At 48.5% G+C, this 17,544-nt stretch overlaps 1 protein-coding gene across 3 annotated transcripts in view; it reads right to left on the reverse strand.

Moving 5' to 3' along the window:
- TMEM131 (transmembrane protein 131) overlaps window positions 1–17,544 on the reverse strand; it is a 170,836-nt gene that overhangs the window by 15,152 nt on the left and 138,140 nt on the right. For all 3 annotated transcript variants that reach the window (XM_033100884.1, XM_033100887.1, XM_033100885.1), the window contains 4 exons: window positions 8,959–9,134; window positions 6,326–6,453; window positions 1,618–1,742; window positions 1,272–1,421 (listed from right to left, as the gene is read on the reverse strand). In XM_033100884.1, coding sequence (XP_032956775.1) covers window positions 1,272–1,421; window positions 1,618–1,742; window positions 6,326–6,453; window positions 8,959–9,134 — 579 coding nt within the window. The remainder of the gene's footprint in view (window positions 1–1,271; window positions 1,422–1,617; window positions 1,743–6,325; window positions 6,454–8,958; window positions 9,135–17,544) is intronic.

The raw sequence follows: 17,544 nt of genomic DNA on the forward strand, positions 1-17,544 counted from the left end.
TCCCGTACCAGCGGCTTCTCCCCAGACCCCAGGTCTCTGGGCCTAGGTAAGGCTACCCGTCCTTGACTGTTGACACCGCCAAGCCCCAGCTTGAGAGCCACCTGTACCTGCCTCAGGAGTTGTCTCTGACCGTCCTCGTTGCTCCCACCCACTCTCACTCCTGATGTGGCCAACCCCTTCCCTCATCTGCTCTGCTGTTTGCTGACCTGCCACCCACGCTCAGGCCCATCCTAAACAACTGTCTGAGCCCTGCTCAATCTCTCCACCCCTGGCCCTCCGTGCAAGTCCCCCAGCAGTGTGCCTACCTGACACCACAGCTACACGGCTGGGCCATTATTTATACGAGAGTCCTGACACTGCCCTCGCCACCTCTTGTACGACACCTTCTCTGACCTCCCCACATCCCCACAAGTGACCCATCCCCCTCATGAACTGCCCACACCTGTGGCCCTCACAGGAATTTCTAAGTCCTTTGCTTCCATCCACTCTAGCGAGGCTTCAATTACTCATCTTCATGTAAATCCCCTCACCGCAGAGAATCCTGTTGTTAAACCTTGATTTTACCTTTGGTGCAAACAGGCCAAGTATGCGTAAGTCTAACAGTGCAGTGGGTGCAGGCCATCCAGTCCTAAGGTGGTCCCCTCTGCACCCCGAGTCCTGCCCTTGGGCCCCCTCTGCACCCCGAGTCCTGTCCTCGGGCCCCCTTCTGCACCCCGAGTCCTGCCCTCGGGTCCCTGGCTCCCTGCACTCATCTCTGTTGTCTTTTCTTGGGTGAGGACCTCTACCTTATTTTACTAGACTGTGCTGCTATCATGATTTACTGCAGGTGAAATCCAAAAAACAAGGTCAAGAAGCAAGTGAAGAGAAAATAATGAAACCTTCACATAGGTGGTTTATGGAAGAGACGTCGGGAAGTTGAGAGTAAGTTGATGTTTACAGTAAGTGTAAGGAACGAGGCAGGTAAGGGTTGTTTTCTGGATGATCCCTCGCTCCACACATGCTTTCCCATTTGGGACCCTGGGCAGTGAAGTGCTGGGGCACCAGCATCCGGGCACCCAGTGCCCCGCTGTGAATCGCTGCTGTTTCTCTGGTGTACACTCTCACTACAGCCAATTACACTCCAACAGGTCAACAACAGGCAGCCTGGTTAACAACAGGCTTTTGCTGCTAGTACAAGATGGCTCCAGCAAACCAAATACTGAGTTTCCCTCGAAAGCAAGATGTCCCTGCAGAGCTATCCTGCCCGGCGTGGCCCCGGTCCCCACACTTACAGCTGCCGGGTCTGTGGACCGGCACAGAGTCCCACTCTGGTGGTGGGGAGTCTTTTTCACCCTCGGAACTGCTGGTGCTGCCTAGTTCTTGACTTCCTGGGAGGAACTTCGCTAGGGCAGGCGGCCTGGTCTCCACTAACTTATGTGGACCTGCACAGAACCAGAAAAGGAAGTTGTTAACGGGGTAGTTCCCTTCTTCAGGTTGCTTCAGGGGACCTTCCACCGAGGACGAGAAGATGGCTGCAGCCTTTACATTACTAACCACGACTGACGACTGGTAACTGACAAACTAACAACGCCGATATAACCAATCACGGCAGCATCTGTAGGACCAAGGAAAAAGTACCTTTTGTCTTCTGGGAACCCCGTGGTTTGGAGCCACTCGTCAATGCAGTTGGGAGAGGGATCTTGGTTGGGAGGTTTCTCCGTGGTTTACTTTCCAGTGGGGATGGGTATGGCAGCTCTAAACAACTGAAAGACAAGTGCAGAGGGAAATTCAAGTTCATGCCCTTCTTTTGGAGCAGAGAGTAGGGGCACTGGCTATGCTACAATTTCAGCTTTGTGTTTTCCTAAGCTGGCTTCCCCGGGCATTCCCGGCCTGTCCTGGCTCAGCCTGGTAGGAGCAGACAACAAATGTGGCCAGAGCACCTGTCCAGATAACGTGCAAGGCCGGCAGCACACACCCACCCTTTGGGATTTAGACCACTGGTGGGGTTCTTGAATATAGAGATGCCAAAAGATCTCAGGCTTACCAACGTCAAGGTTCTGCTAGTCAGAACTCTGAACATATTTTTGTTGTAGAAACTGGGGACCAAACCAGGCTGAGTTCCTGGGTTACCTATAAAGATCCACTACAGAGCAGGACTGCAGTACTTGTCCAGGGTGAATGGGGACAGATGAATGTGACTTTTTATTCTGGAACTTATGGTTAGCCCTAGGCAAAAATTTATATATTACTTTTATTATTTATTTTGAGAAGATCCAGCGGTCAGCTTAACATCATACATATGTTGTTGTACATGATGTAACTAGGATAATGAATCGGCTCTGAACTTCCTGTCAGCTGAGATAGGGGATGTGCTGTGCTGCTTGAAGCTTCCATTGCCTGAGGAAGAAAATGTTCAAGTCTGCTGGGAGAGAAGCCCTCCCCTGGAGAAACGCACTGGGCAGGTGGCCCAAGTAAGGCAGCGTGTCCACAATGGGACTACACTGGCCACATGGACATGCTACACGAAGTGCTTCTGTGATGCACTGGTGTACATCTCAGGAGCTAAGTGAAGCTGATCCAGGAAGGGCATTTTCTCAGAACCCTGGACCCTTCCGAGAAGTCTTCCAAAAATCATCAGTGACCACCGTGTTCATGGTGAGGGCTGCAAGGCTGTCAGTTCAAGGCTCAGCTGACAGCTTGCTTTTCATGAAAAATCTGACGTGGCTGTTTAAGATGTGTGTCTGGCATTTTCCACCTTAGTGCACTTCCTGTCCCCAACCCTCTAACACCCCACTCAGGCCTCCCAGCCCCGTCCTTCACGTTCTTTATGTACCCCATCATCATCCTGCTGTTGTCGCCCCAAGTTCTCACTCCTAGAAGGTGACTAATTCACACCAGATTTCAAAGGTCAGAGTAGTTCAAACTTTCCAGATCCGATGACACCCAGCCCACCACGTCCCCCAAAAGCAGATCATAGAACAACATGGAAAGTATGATCTCATAAACAGTAAATGTATTTGAACAGAGACTATATACAAACATTTTATAAAGTACTAGGTCAAAACTCATTTTCTTTTCATTCTTGTGTTTCTCTATATTTCACAAATTTTCTGTCATGAATAGGCATTATATTTGGAATTAGTAGAGGGCTAAGCTAAAATCCAAAGGATCTTGGTTTAACCCAAATAAAAATTTTAAGGCAGGATAACAAACTGATACGGAAAAAATCCACTATTTCTGGGTGAGACTATTAATGCTACAGGTTTATAAATCTTCCCTCCCACCTCTGATGCAGAGGGTTATTGAAAAACTTCATCTGTATAAAAACACAAAAAGTCCCACGATACAGACACCCAGCCCTCTGGTAGTAGTGGGTGAGTTATTTTTAAGTCGTTTGTAAGTGTTGAGGACAGGGGTTATGTATTTATACAAAGCTTAACTCTGGGCCACTGTAAGATGAATTGGTTTTTAAGAACAAAGGTGCCAGACGACTGTTTTATTTTTGCTGATTCATACCTTCCTAAATTAAGCCAAATAATCTCTATTAAGAAACCTGTTTTAAGGCTTCTGAAGAAATGGATAAGAGCCGACTTAATTTAAGTGATTCTTTCTAAAAGGGAAAGCTAGAAAGGTCCTTCAGATGCTTTATTTGGACTCAGGTAGGACCCGCTAGAGGCCCCTCGGGGACAGCAGGAGGCCGAGAGCTGAGGACCAGGCTAGGGCATTCCCTGTGCGGATGGGTCTAGAGGAAGTGTGTAGTGTGGCGCCCACAGTCGAGCTGAGGCTGCTGTACCAGCCGATTCTTAGAGCACAATTACCTAGTAAACATTCTGCTTACTTTAGATTACTACATCTAAGTTAGGAAAACGTAAAATGGTGATAAACAAACAGAAAACAAAAGGACCAACAGACAGCTGGTGTCCTAGGCCAGGGCTTCCCGTGGCCTCCGCTGGCTGTGCGCAAGTCCTAATTGTCACTCCTTGTTCCGACACACCATCCTGCTTTCTGGAGGTCCACAGGCCCACGCCTGTGCTAAAGCGGGGAGAACGGACAGAGCCGATCTCTGCTGTGGCAGCCCCGTGCTCCACACTCCTAGGAAGCGATTTCTGTGAAGTCCTTTCTTGGGAGTCTGACAGGAGGGCTGCACGGAGGGAGACTGAGGTGTCCCTTGGCTTTGTCACCAGTGACTTACAGGAGAATGAATGCTGCAGCATTTAAGGGTTTGGGTCTTCTGGCCTCATGATGATGTAACGTAACATGCTAATACTGATAATATTTAAAAACTAATTTTTGATAAAGCAAATGTGAATTGCACCCACAGGTTTAATGAATATTGGAAGATCAGCTTTTTGACTAACTGATAAAAAGATAAAAATTTATTCCCAGATAAAGCTTCCAAAAGAAAGTGATAGTATAATGATATCTCTTTTTAAACGTGCAGATTTTTTCTTCAGATACGTGGCGTCATATAGTCATACACTGAAAGCACTTGTTAGGTGACAGGCATTTCAAATGTCACTGATGCCAGGACCAGCAGTGCCTGTACCTGAATGACAGCACAAGGCATTTACCATCCTAACTCAGTGCAGACAGGGAATGGCTTTATTCAGAAAGGCCACCTTGCTGGTTATTAAAAAACAAACAAAAAAAGGTCTCTTATTTGTTTAACTACGTATTTGATTGAAATACTAACGAATTCTGACTCAATACTTTTATCTTTATCCGTGAATTCAGAAAAACACAAGATCTGTGAGTTTAAGAGGTTACATAATGGAAGTTAGAAGACTAAGGTTACATGTAGATTTCTCCAGTTATAAAGACAATTTAAAGATAATTTAAATTGCATACTGCTTGAACTGTTTTCTGGTAATGACATATCAAGAGAGCATGAGTTGTCACTGTAACTGTCCCTTGAACCGGTGGGAGAACTGGCCACTCTAGCTTGAGGTTTACCAGAGAACTAAACCCTAGCAAGGTCAGTGGCACTCCAGTGAAGTCTTCTATAAACTTTAAAAAATCAAATCTAATGGTCACCTTGTTAAATAAAAACTCAGAACACAAAAGAAGTCAGTGAAAGATGGGTGAGGGTGAGATTAACATGTAGTAGCTGTTTTGAAAATATCATGTCCCAGGTACTGAGTTCAGGCATCGAGGCTAATAAACAAAGCAGATTTGGTGAAAGTCACCTGTGGAATGGTTTTAGTGAGATAATTCGTAGAAGCTTCGTTTTTAACGTTATGATCATGAAAATTATCGCAGGATGGTCTATTCGCATAAGATCTCTATGTAAAAACTAGGGTTTTTCATAATTTGGATTTTTAGCCTCATTTATTTAAAAAATACCTGACTAACGATCTAAGACTGAAGGAGGCCTAGAAAAAGAATTCATCGCTGCTAGCGAGATTTATTCTCGACCTGGGATGTCAGAATATCAGCACCATTTAGTGCCTCAGGTTGATTTCTTTCAGGAGCGTTCCAAGATGTCAACCGTGACTCCATGTGACATTCCTTCTAACTGGGTCAGATTGTTCTCAAAAAATTGTGGGACTGGGTCACTCAAACCAACAATTTGCACAAAAGAGTAAATTTTAGTCACTACATTACTAATCACTGCCATACGCTGTGTTATTTCTAAGTTCAGGGACAAGGTGAACTTTCACTGCAGTAATCACTAACTTCTTACTAGTGTTTGGTTCTACAGAACAGACTGGCTCTGCTTGATTGTAAGCAGATAGTCTAGGTTACCAGCGCTTTTGCAAAGCTCAAGTAAGGGTCCCAGAAAATAAGAGTTCTAAGGCCAATTCTAATGATCACAAACATGCTGTCTTCCTTTATCACTTCATACCTAATTCCTGTGACCTCCTGGGCCGATGCCCAGGATGCACTATTTTACAGCAGACTTGGCTGATGGGTAACACCAGCCTTGACTACTTAAGCACAGATTCTTTCAAGTTGATGGCCCAGAATCCCAGGGGCGGCTGCGGCTCTGGGCCTGAGAGCAGGGCCAGAGTGGTCTGAGCTTAGTTCTGCTTCTGTGACAAAACCATCGCAGTCGCCCCTTGTGCAGACGTGAAATAGCTCCCTGCCTGGGAATGAACGACCAACCCGAATATTCCTCCTACATTTTCACAAGGTGTTACCTCTGCCTTTTACGTGCCCGACGTGAGAAGCATACGGCTGGCCCTCATTGCTGGACAGCAGGCATCAGAAAAACCCAAAAGGAACGTGCCGTAATACAGGGCTTTTGCTGCAAACCCCCAAGACCAAGCAAGCAAAACCACTGCCCAGTTTCCACCGGTAACGCCTTTACACACCTCATTTCTCTGAGCCCACTTCTTTTTCTCACCTGGGTTTCACATCTGTTGGGATTTCTTTCTTAACATTCAAGAGTTTTTTGCTTTTTTGCTTCACTTGAGACATTTCATTTTCATGTTTTTCGGGCATGGCTTGTCTTCCCTTTTGCTTTTCTGTCTCCTGTAAAAAATGTACACTTAATTGCTGGGAAGGAGTAATAAAAAGACTGATACAGTCCTATCTGAAAACAGAGACACAAAACCAAACACGTAGCAGATATATAGCCATATACATACAAACACGATAAGCTGCTGTCTCCAAATCTATCTCAACTATTATGGTTCTATCAGTTTTTCAGCCTTTGACTTATTCTAATGGTGTTTTGTGAGTCTGAGTTATAAAGAGTGTCACTTTAACTTGTACCCACATCCACGGCTCCTTATTTTTAAGTTTTTTTAACAGGAAAAGTCCAGTTGGGACACAACATCAAGTTACACACTGGCAACATCCCTGATCCAGAGCATAAGGGCAACCCACACCGAGGGCACAGTGCTCAGACCGCTGAGCTCTCTCTCCTGCTCGACTGTGGGCTGCACTGACAGCTGTGCTGCTCCCCCGGTGGCCAACTGCTGTGTCTGGTGCACGGCCAGCAGGTACAGAGGCCGCGTGCGGGCATCTTCAGTCATTAGATACTGCAGCGGCCAGCGGCCGAGCACCGGCCAGCGGCCTTGTCTCAGGGATGGGGCATGTGTCCATGCAGGTACTGGTGGGCCTGCCTGGGGCGTGTCAGGTGGAGCGGTGTACTGCTCATGAGCAGTGGGACCACATACCTGACAGACTGGAATGAAAAACGACTGCTTCCGCATCGGATCGTCTGAGCAGCTGCATTCAAGGATGCACTGAGGCTAACCAGGGGCCCAGGAGGGGGACGTGCCCAGCGCAAGGGACAGCGTGGGTGAGGGGGAGTCAGCATCGGCCCGGTAGTGCCCAGCTCCAGGGTGGCGTCGAGGCCGCCTGGATTTTGCAGGCCACACCCAGTCCACCCAGTCCCGATACTGACTATCGGGAGCAAAAAACCAGAGAAAGGACCAGAACACCCTCCTGCCCACACACTTGTGAGACTGTTCTCAGTCATCCCAGAAGTATTTCCTAAGCACCTGACTCATCAAGAACTCTGCAGACTGTGAGCTCGAGGACAATCACCTGGTCTTTTGTCCCCTGCTATTTGGCAGCACAAGGCCTGGCACTCGTGTGCTCAGTACGTATTTGTAAAATGAGTGGGTAGAACAGGGTTTGAAAAGACTCACAAGAGAAAATGACCTATCACGTCTGTCATCTAGTGGGGAAGAAAATATACACAACTGGCAAACAGGCCAGTGACAAAGAAATCAGAGCGGGTGAAGCTTCAGGAAGGGCGGTGACAGACACCGTGCAGCGGGGAGGTGGCATGGAGGCCGCGAGGTCGGAGCTGTGTGTGTAAGGACGCAAACGACAGGGGAGGAGGGAGAAAAGGGAGAGGAAGGGAACAACAGGTAAGAATTAGGCAGCCCACGTACAGAGACAGGGTTGCCACAGGGGCATCAGGAGTGGTCAGGAAAGAGGCTGGAGAGTCAGAAAAGGAAGGACAGGAAGGTGTGAAAAAGTGTGTGCTGAAAATGCCTCCTGAGTGCTTATTTCTGTCACTGATACTGTCGGGATTCCACTCAAAGGTGAGCAGATGGCACTCAGCTTCTTTGAAATCATCTGGTCAAAGGGTATCAAGTATAGAACCCCAATACTAGCCACCATGTGGACTGAGGAGCACAGAGCACCATCCCAAATGTGAAGGATGCAAAGGGAAAGGCAAGCGACCCAAAATAGTTATGTATAAATTTTACTCTAAAAATTAGTATACGCAGATGACCCTTGGACAGCTTTAGGAAACGATTCCTTAGGCCACTAGATTAAAAGTGAAAAAGAAATTCTGGTCTACTGTATTAAAGGCTACATTAGGATCATTTTAAATTTGAAATATAGTTATCTAAAAATAAAAATGCCAGAACAGACGTACACCTTTCCTTCTGCACGCATCTTGTAACGCAGACTCTCAGAGCTGCCCCTGTGGTGCTACAACCTGCACTCCCCGAGGCCGCCGGGACCAGGCGCTCTGACGAGGGCTCCTGATGCGGACGAGCACGCCCAGGGCTGAGGGCTGAGGCAGCTTTCTTGGTGTGCTTGCCTGTGTCACCAATTCTGGGGGCCTGCTAAAGCCGAGGGTCGTTGCCCTCCAGGACTGTCAGTGCTCTACCTGTGTGGGGAGTGAGCTGCCACCGATGGCCCCTGTGCCAGCAGTGATATGACAGGAAAAGTCCAATCTAATTAAAATGGCGTAATTCCTTCACTTCTTGGACTCTTAAAATCTGAAACACATTTCATGAGCCAGAGTCGTTACTATCCCAGATAGTCCCTCACTTTTAAGAGCATTTCCAACGGCTATCTTTATTCGTATGCTCCCCACTGTTCTCCCCTGGGTGACATGAAGACATTCATCCCCAGAGCTGTGACTGTTTTCTGCAGGACAGCGACTGGGCAGGCACGTCTGCACACACTGGGAGCTAGTACTCAGAACCCACGCACGTTCAGTGTAAACATTCAGGTGTACTAGCAGACCGTGGTGGTGACAGGGTCTGTGGGAAGGCGTCCTACCTCCCTGAGGAGGGGCTCTGTGTCTGGGTTCGAGGTCTCTGTGGTGGTGGACGAGCTGTCATCGTCAGCCAAGGGGTCTTTCAGCTCATCCTCCTGTGGCTTTCCCTTTCCTTTCCTCTCCTTCTCCTCGTGCTTCTTAGGTGGTTTAACCTTGCGCTGAAGAGGCTTTCCTTTCCCTGGGGATGAAAAGTCAAAGTAAAATAACTCTTGATTTTTAAACAGCTTAGAAAACATTGCCTTTAAATCCTTTTGGGAAGAGACTGTACTCTTTCCGATTAATAAAGCTTTCTTTCTCTACTTGATTCCTTCTTAAGTAAAGCTTTCCAAATCACATTTGACTTTTCAATTAGAATATCTTAAAAAATCAACTTTATTGAGGTATAATTTTGTATGGTAAGATACACCCATTTTAAGCATACAGTTCAGTGAGTTTTCGCAAACTCAGTAGTTTTGACAAATCAGTATGTCTGTCTCAGAACACGTTTTTATACCATAGAGAGTGATGTAGCTTTGAAAAGTCACAGGAGTGAAAACCAGAAATCCTTTCACATCTGTTCGGAGATGGAAGCGTGATGACCAGGACGCGCTGCCCACGAGTCACTTGGGTGCCGAGAGCCCCGGTGGCAGAGCCATGCTGGCTGAGTCCAAATCATGGCTCTCCCCTCACCAGCTGGATGCCCTTGGCCTTTCCTCTGTTGGCCAGGGGAGGCCAGCCGCTCTGGGGCATAGATACCATGTGATGCTACATGGAGAGTACAACACGGCTAGAGAAAGCCCATTGTTTCACAAGATGTGGGTGCTCCCAAGACAAGAAACCAACCCACAAGTGATGTTGAGTACCGCTGTCTCCCAGGCACCGCCCCGCGCCCGGACACAGCGGGGAGGACCCACAGCACAGTACGTGTCCTTGCGGAGCTGACATTCTCGCAGGACCTCACAGTGGCAGAAAATCCTGACTCCAGAGCTTGGCCTGCACCTGCAAAACGACCCGACGGGCTGGGGAGAGCCATAGGGGAACCCATGCTGCAGAGACCTTGCCTACACACACCTCCGATAGTGGAGACGCCATACAGCTTATTTAAATGCTGACTGCTCTGTGGCTGCCGTGCACGGGCGCCTGGGACTCACACTTGGCATCTAGAACACACACAGCTGGCAGACGATGGCCCACTGGCCACATCGGACCCTGGGGCCTGGTCTGCGTGGCTGCGACCTGAGAGCAATTTTTACACTTTTAAGTGGTTGAGAAAAGAAACAAAGAAGAATATGTGACGGAGACAGTCTGTGGCACACCAAGCCTCAAATACTTACTATCGGGCCCTTGACAGGACAGTTTGCGGAGCCTGATCTAGACACAGAGGTAGGCTCAGACTGAGTTTCAGGAATGTCATTTCGCCATTTCCTTTCACGCGATTCCAGGAGGTGCTCGATTTCAAACCATCAACTGGGATGTTAAGTCTCAAAAACTGAGCAGCTCTGTCCGAGCAGAAAGCTGGCTCGCTGCTCACCTGTCAGCGCTGGCCCAGCCCGAAGGGTGGGGGCCCCCTCTCCCCACAGCAGGAGGCTGCCGTGCTCTGGCCCACGGACCCCAGGATTTCTCCAGTTCTGTGAGTTCGAGTGGATGCTGAGCGTCCTTCAGTCTTCCCCGCACGACCGAGACCAACCTGGAGTGCCATGAATGGCCCACGGCCATTAAACCCTTTTATCAGACCAGGTTCACTGGGTGACGGGCACTTTCTATACAAATGATCTGACTGAAAACAGCCTGAAACTACCTCAATAAACAGGAAAGGGCTGAAAGTGTGTTTTTTTTCCTTTCTTTTTTTCTTTTTTTTTTTTTACTGCACTCAAATCTTGAAACCATGGATACACAAAGGAGGAAAAAGAAACAATAAACCACCGGTTAAGTTGAAAACTTGGGTACCAAACTGATTTCATGAAAGACTTGTTCCACGCTGTCCCTCCAAGGGCCCATCTTCATTAACTTCAGCTGCTGCCCTTGGACTGTCGCCCTGGCCCCTCGACGACTGCGACTGAAGAGGTGAGCAGTGACCCCGAGCCGCCGGTGCCAGCGACTCCGGCACACCTCCCTGTCCAGCCTCTGTCCTGGACACCACACGACGGCCCCCACGACCCCCAAACCACCACCCGGGTATGGCACCAGCTCTTCTGATGTTTTTACTGGCTTCCCCTAGAGATCTGCCCTTCGAACTTCTCTTTTCCCTCTATATTCTCCCTGGAGGCTCACTTTCATTAATCAAAGAAAATAGTAAGGAAAAAACAGTGCACATCTTATTTCTATTTAAAAGCACAAAGCCCCCAGGAGCTCGCCGTGACCCAGCTGTGGCTTGTTCCTGGGGCACATGCTGACCCTTGCCAAGCATGTTTATCTTTTAGACTCATCAAGTGTTGTTTATTCTAAAAAAGCTAAACATACTTTTTCTCATGCAAATAACAGGTCCGTTTGGCCTGAAAGCCACCCTCCCAAGCTCTATTCCAGCTTTCTTCCCAACTTGCCAAAGACTGCATCTCTCATTCTAACATCCTGAGAAAGAGGGGAGAGTTACAAATACCCGCCTCACAGGTGACCACTGCTAGAGCCCACTCGCTTACTAAGAGAACGGGGCGCAGTGCACGGAAGTGGACAATGGCCTTCTGGCAGATTCTTCTGGCAAAGATGGACACTCCAGGCTCAATTATTTCATGACAGGCTGCACTGAGTCAGCATACTATAATTACAAATCCCGTTCTTAGGACATTTGGGCAATTCCCATTTCTCACTATCCTAAAACATGATGTACGTGAGTTTATTCCTGATACTAAATGTTCAGATATGACCTCACGGGTTCAAAGCATGTGCGCATTATTTTATTTTTATAGCTTTTGACATACTTCAGAAAACTTGCTGCATTCCACAATCTAAGAACATACAAACTTCTTTTTAACATAACTAGTACTGAGAATTATTTTCTATACATAATCCATGGATCCTAGGCTACTGATGCTTTTAAAAATATGTAATCTGCATGCCTAAACTGAAGAGAGAACTGTCATTTGACAGATTCATTTCTAATCACCGACCCATCTAGCACAGCACATGGAAAGACATGACGACTATAATCAGCTGGGACAGACGGTGACATGCGGTGGGCCAGTGCTCATGAGACGAGCTCTCTTGCCCTATGTCCTGACTCCAGTGGGTAAGAGGTCTGGTGTCCCTGTGAGTGCCTCCCCACCAAGGAGGTGCTAGATTTGAAACCATTAACTGAGATGTTAGGGTTGGCCATTCTCATCCATTCACAGGGCTCGCCGGAAAAGCAAACCTGGGGTGCCTTCTGAAGCCCCAACCCTCCATCTCATGCTCTCTCCCACCGTCCCCAAATACACAAGTTCTGATTAGAGGGAAGCAACGAAGCCTCACTGGGATTGTCAGCACCTGAGCTGTACCCAGGGCAGGAAGGTGGTAGAGAGGTTATGGGTGCCTGCCTGGTGACTATGTGTTATGACTGCTCCGTGGGTGTGCTTCCGTGGCAGGAGACGTGGGAGAAACAAAGGAGAGAAAGCAGGCACCAAAACCCACTCACACTGCTCACACCTGTTAATTACGTGTCAAGACTCAAACAGCCAATATTCAACAACCCCGCCCACCTTGGAGAGGGAGTACTTCTTCCGCAGCTACTTTGTCTTGGAGAGAAGACAGGCTGCACCTCTCCTCAGAGCCAGGTGTTCAGGGGGCTGCTATGCCTATCTGAAAAATGGGCAGAATGCAACAATGTTTTCATTGCCTTAAAGCCTAAGTATGTTTTTCCTAATAACTGAGTGGATTCGTGGATTCAAAACTCTTCACTGACAGGAACTACTTGTCTCGACTTCCAGGGCACCTTGGGGCCGATCTCAGTGTGTCCAAGAACATAATGCAGGCTGCTGAGTATCTATGACCGAGTTTCCCCCGCGCGGCGTAAGGGTCCAGCATCCCCACTGACCGGGATGCTTGGACCCCTACCAGATAACCCGACTGTGACCTGAGTCACCACAGATGCGTGTGGGTGGGCTGAGGGGACACCTCAGAGGCCACACAGATGAGTGACGACTAATTGATAGGGCCAGCATAAAGCATCTGTGTGGACAATCCTTCTGCATTCTCTGTAACACACACAATGCCCATTGTCAGCCACGGCGCTCCATTCAAGCCCGAATTCAAGGGCAGCAAAGTCTGCCTTTTCAGAAGAGTTCCCGGCTGCCTTGTCCTGTGTGAGAACTGTAACAGTGTTTTCCTTTGGGCTTAGCTGCCTGGGAATCTGCAGCTCAATTTAACACTGAATGGTCACAACTAACCTTATTCCAGGTTTCTGTTGAGACAGCACCATAATTAGAAACAGATAACACATCAAAAATTACTTTTTATCCTTTACTCACTGTCATATGTGCTTTAATAATTTAAACCACTTCCAATCATTTAAAAAGTAGGGAAAGTATGAATTATAAATTAAAAAAAACATCTCTCAGGGCTGGCCCTGTGGCTCAGGGTTGGAGCTCCGTGCTCCTAACTCCGAAGGCTGCCGGTTCGATTCCCACATGGGCCAGTGGGCTCTCAACCACAAGGTTGCCTGTTCAATTCCTCGAGTCCCACAAGGGCTGGTGGGCTCCGGCCCCTGCAACTAAGATCGAACACGGCACCTTGAGCTGAGCTGCCTCCCGGATGGCTCAGTTGGTTGGAGCGAGTCCTCTCAACCACAAGACTGACGATTTTACTCCCACGGGGATGGTGGGCTGCGCCCCCTGCAACTAACAACGGCAACTGGACCTGGAGCTGAGCTGCGCCCTCCACAACTAAGACTGAAAGGACAACAACTTGAAGCTGAACGGCACCCTCCACAACTAAGATTGAAAGGACAACAACTTGAAGCTGAACGGCACCCTCCACAACTAAGATTGAAAGGACAACAATTTGACTTGGAAAAAAGTCCTGGAAGTACCCACTGTTCCCCAATAAAGTCCTATTCCCCTTCCCCAATAAAAATCTTTAAAAAAAAAAATCTCTCACTCATTTACTTTTTCTTGTCATCACTAAGTGGTACATAAATGAATTTGTAATCACAAGTTTGGGCAAGTTGCTTTGGTTTTCTCTCTCCCACTCTAAATTTCATTTAATTCCCACCCAAAAGAATTACTTCAGGAAAGTTCAAGGACCAGCAAATGGCTTCTCTGAGCCTGTGTGGCCTTTTGCAGCTGTGGACCTAGGTGAGGCTCTGTGAAGCCAGGCACAGCACCTGACGGGAGGTTCAAGAGTCACTAATTCTGGCGGGGTCTGTCTTCCTCATCTTCTGGCTGCTTAAAAGGCCTAAGTGAGGCCAGAAAATAATAAAAGACCAACACACAACTTACTGTGGTCTGTACTGGTCATGTAAATTTATTTTCCCCTCTTGCTCTGAACAATTCCTTATGAGTATGGTCAACTAAAACACACCAAAAGGCCTATGAAAAAACTCTTCAGAAGTTCTTTAAGCTGAAGAAAATATTGTTTTCAAAATTTTACAGCAATTACCACATTATTTTGTCTTATTAAGCTCTGTGCTTAGATAGCGAAGATACCTGTTCAGCCCAATAGAAGGCAGAAAAGAATTCCTATTAAGTGATAAAGTTTTACTTCTATCCCAGGGAAGGAATTAATAATGAGCTTGCAAGAAGACACATACTCTATTTTGTTCTAGGTTTCTTTTGTCTAGATACCATTCACGGCACTAAGCAGAAGCAATAAGGTACACAGGCCTAGGAAAAAATGCCACACAACCAACACTTCATATCAAAGAGTTCAATTATTTAGTTTTCACACAATTATGTTCAGTTACATTTGGGCCTGGTTTACTGTACAAGTAAAACGTCAGGGATATTCAAAAGCAAAGTCACTACCATTTAATGAGGGTGAGGGCAGCTCTGTCCTCGTTCAGGCATTTTTCTCTTCGCCAGCCCCAAACACCACTAGACACTCCCCACCGGCCCTGCAGCTTGTCCGATGGCTCTCCTGTCCCTCGACTTGCCCTGTTCTCCCAGTCTGTGAGGTTCCCTCCTTCTGGCTTAAGGTGCCCCCATCTTGGTAATCCTACGCACAGTCATCACTCCTGTCAATGCCCCTGTGCCCGCCTCACCCCGTCTCACTGCCGCCCGTCCTGCAGAACCCAGAACTGTCTTCATCCGACTACCCTTGGGCTGCAGAGTACCTGGGGAGAAATGACACGGCGTGAAGTGACCCTCAGTGGCCCTCAGCTGGGCCCCCCAAGTCCCGCAGACCCCAGTCTACAGAAATCTCAGCTGCTTGGCATTTGGCTACTCCACCCTTTCCCTGTTTTCTGGCTCTGCCTTCAGTCTCAGCAGCTGTTGTTTCAGTTCAAACAAAAGCCCCCAACGCCCTGTGCCATCTCCTCTCCTCTACCAATTCCTCTGTACCCAGGTACTTGGGGACTGTGTCCCTTCTGTCATCTACTCAACTGGGTCTCACCTCCCCCCCCCCCCCCCCCCCACCCCCCCCCCCCCCCCCCCCCCCCCCCCCCCCCGCAACCGTCCTGGGCACCTGGGTTTACCAGTCATCTCCTCGTTTGCTTCTCCTCTTTTTGGAGGCAGTGTGAGTGGTTACAAGCTGAGGGGTGACATAAATCTGGCCCGGGCTAGGCCCCCACAGCTACCCGCTGTGACTCCTCATGGGACCCCAGCAGTGCCAGCCACCGACGTGCACGCAGCGTGTGCAGCCCTGTCCGCGACACGGAGGCGCTGACCAGCACTGTCGCTCTCTCAGCTTGATGGGCTTTTTGTCCGTGACCCATAGGGATTCTCAAGTACCACGGTCACCATTTTTTTCCATTAAAAATGCCACCACCACGTGTGCATGCCTTTTTCTTCTTAAAAATTACAGCACAGTGAGGCTCCAGATTAAAGAGTCACGCTCCCTCTGCCCCCACTCAGTGGCCCCCAGCATGCACACTAAGAAGGGGACGTTGCTGACAGTCCGTGTCAGGTGCTCTCTAGGCCACGTAACCTGGTTTCTAGCCCACCCATGTTCTGTCACGCTCTCTGCTGGCCACCTCTTGCCAGCCTTGCTTCAGAACGGTCGTGAGCCCTCTGCGTATCCCATTTCTCACCCCCAAGACCAAGTTCCAAGCAGACATCTCTGCTGGGAAGTTCTACAGCCACCTCAACTCAGCAGGCGAAGGCTGGGACGCGCCATCTCCTGCCCTAATGACAATCACAGCAGCAGCAGCAGCAGCTATCCTCTGCACTTCAAAAAAGACGACCAGGAGAGGCTCAGAGAAGGAGTTTTCTCCCAAGTCACACAGTAAGTGGCAGACCAGGACTCGATGTGGGCCTGCCTGATCTGGGCCTTGACTCCACACGACTCTGCTTCTCCCCCCTGGATAACGCTGCCCCTCAGACGGCCAAAGCCAGAAATGATGACAATCACAGACACCATGGTTTCCTCAGTTAGTGCACATACGAGAAGTGACTGCCCCAGCGTCAGTTTCCTCAGGCTGCAACCCTTGGTCAAGCCACGGCCTCTGTCGGTCCCCAGGACTTATGTGTGACGGGCAGAAACCACAGAAGTACAGAATCTAAAGGCTGCCCAGCTGTATGAGACCCTGCTCAGGCCAGCCAAGGACAGAGGGCACGTCTGGGTGCCACTTTCCAGGAGGAACAGTGACTGGAGGAAAGAGCAGAGAAGTGCTGGATGGCCGGCAAGCCATCCACCCAGAGAGGGCGAGCTCTCAGGAGATCACGTCCATTTGAAGAGAAGTCATTCTGAACAGTCTCCCAAAGCTGCAAATGATGGGAGCTCATTGCAAGGAAGACTTTGTCCTTTGAGATACTGGGCGCGGGAGAGGGAGACCAGGGTGCTCCAGAGACAGCTCATGTCTGATGTGAACACGACACTGCTGCGCTGGGTAAGCCTCAGAGAGAATAGAGCCTGTGGTTTTGTGACACCACTCACTCTCCTCCTGCAACCCTAAGCTCAGTGCCCACCTTTTAAAGTGCACTTAAAAGATGGGTCCTCTACAAATATGTTATGCTTCAATAAAAACACTTATTGAAGGAAAAAGTAAAGACCTGGCCCCTTCGATCTTTCGGAAGAACAGCGGTGGGTAGGACAACACGCGAGGGGTCGCTGCTCTGCAGCCTGAGGCCAGTGTCCCTGTGGGCACAGCAATGGCTGACTATGTGTCCCTCATGGGCCATCATCAAACCTCTCAGTAGGTCGACCACTGTGAAAATCAAACACCAGTTTTTAATTTTAAAATTTATGCTGTGAACGAATGACCCTGAAAATAAAAATGGACCTGTCACCCTGGTGTTAGACAACTGTCTGAGACACAGGCAAGGAGGGACTCCACTTGACCGCCAAGCTTCTTTGTGGTAAGAAGGGGTAATACCCGATTACTTTCTCCATTCCCTCAACATGGGAAAAACACATTAGCTAACTTGATCAAATAAAAAAAAACTTTAAGCATTAACTTAATATTACTATAAAAATTACCATAAAATATGTTGAGCTCTATTAATGAGATAACAAGAAACAGATTTCTGTGGAAGAAGTTAAAT

The sequence above is a fragment of the Rhinolophus ferrumequinum genome (assembly GCF_004115265.2).
Source record: "Rhinolophus ferrumequinum isolate MPI-CBG mRhiFer1 chromosome 13 unlocalized genomic scaffold, mRhiFer1_v1.p Super_scaffold_3, whole genome shotgun sequence".
Lineage (NCBI taxonomy): Eukaryota > Metazoa > Chordata > Mammalia > Chiroptera > Rhinolophidae > Rhinolophus > Rhinolophus ferrumequinum.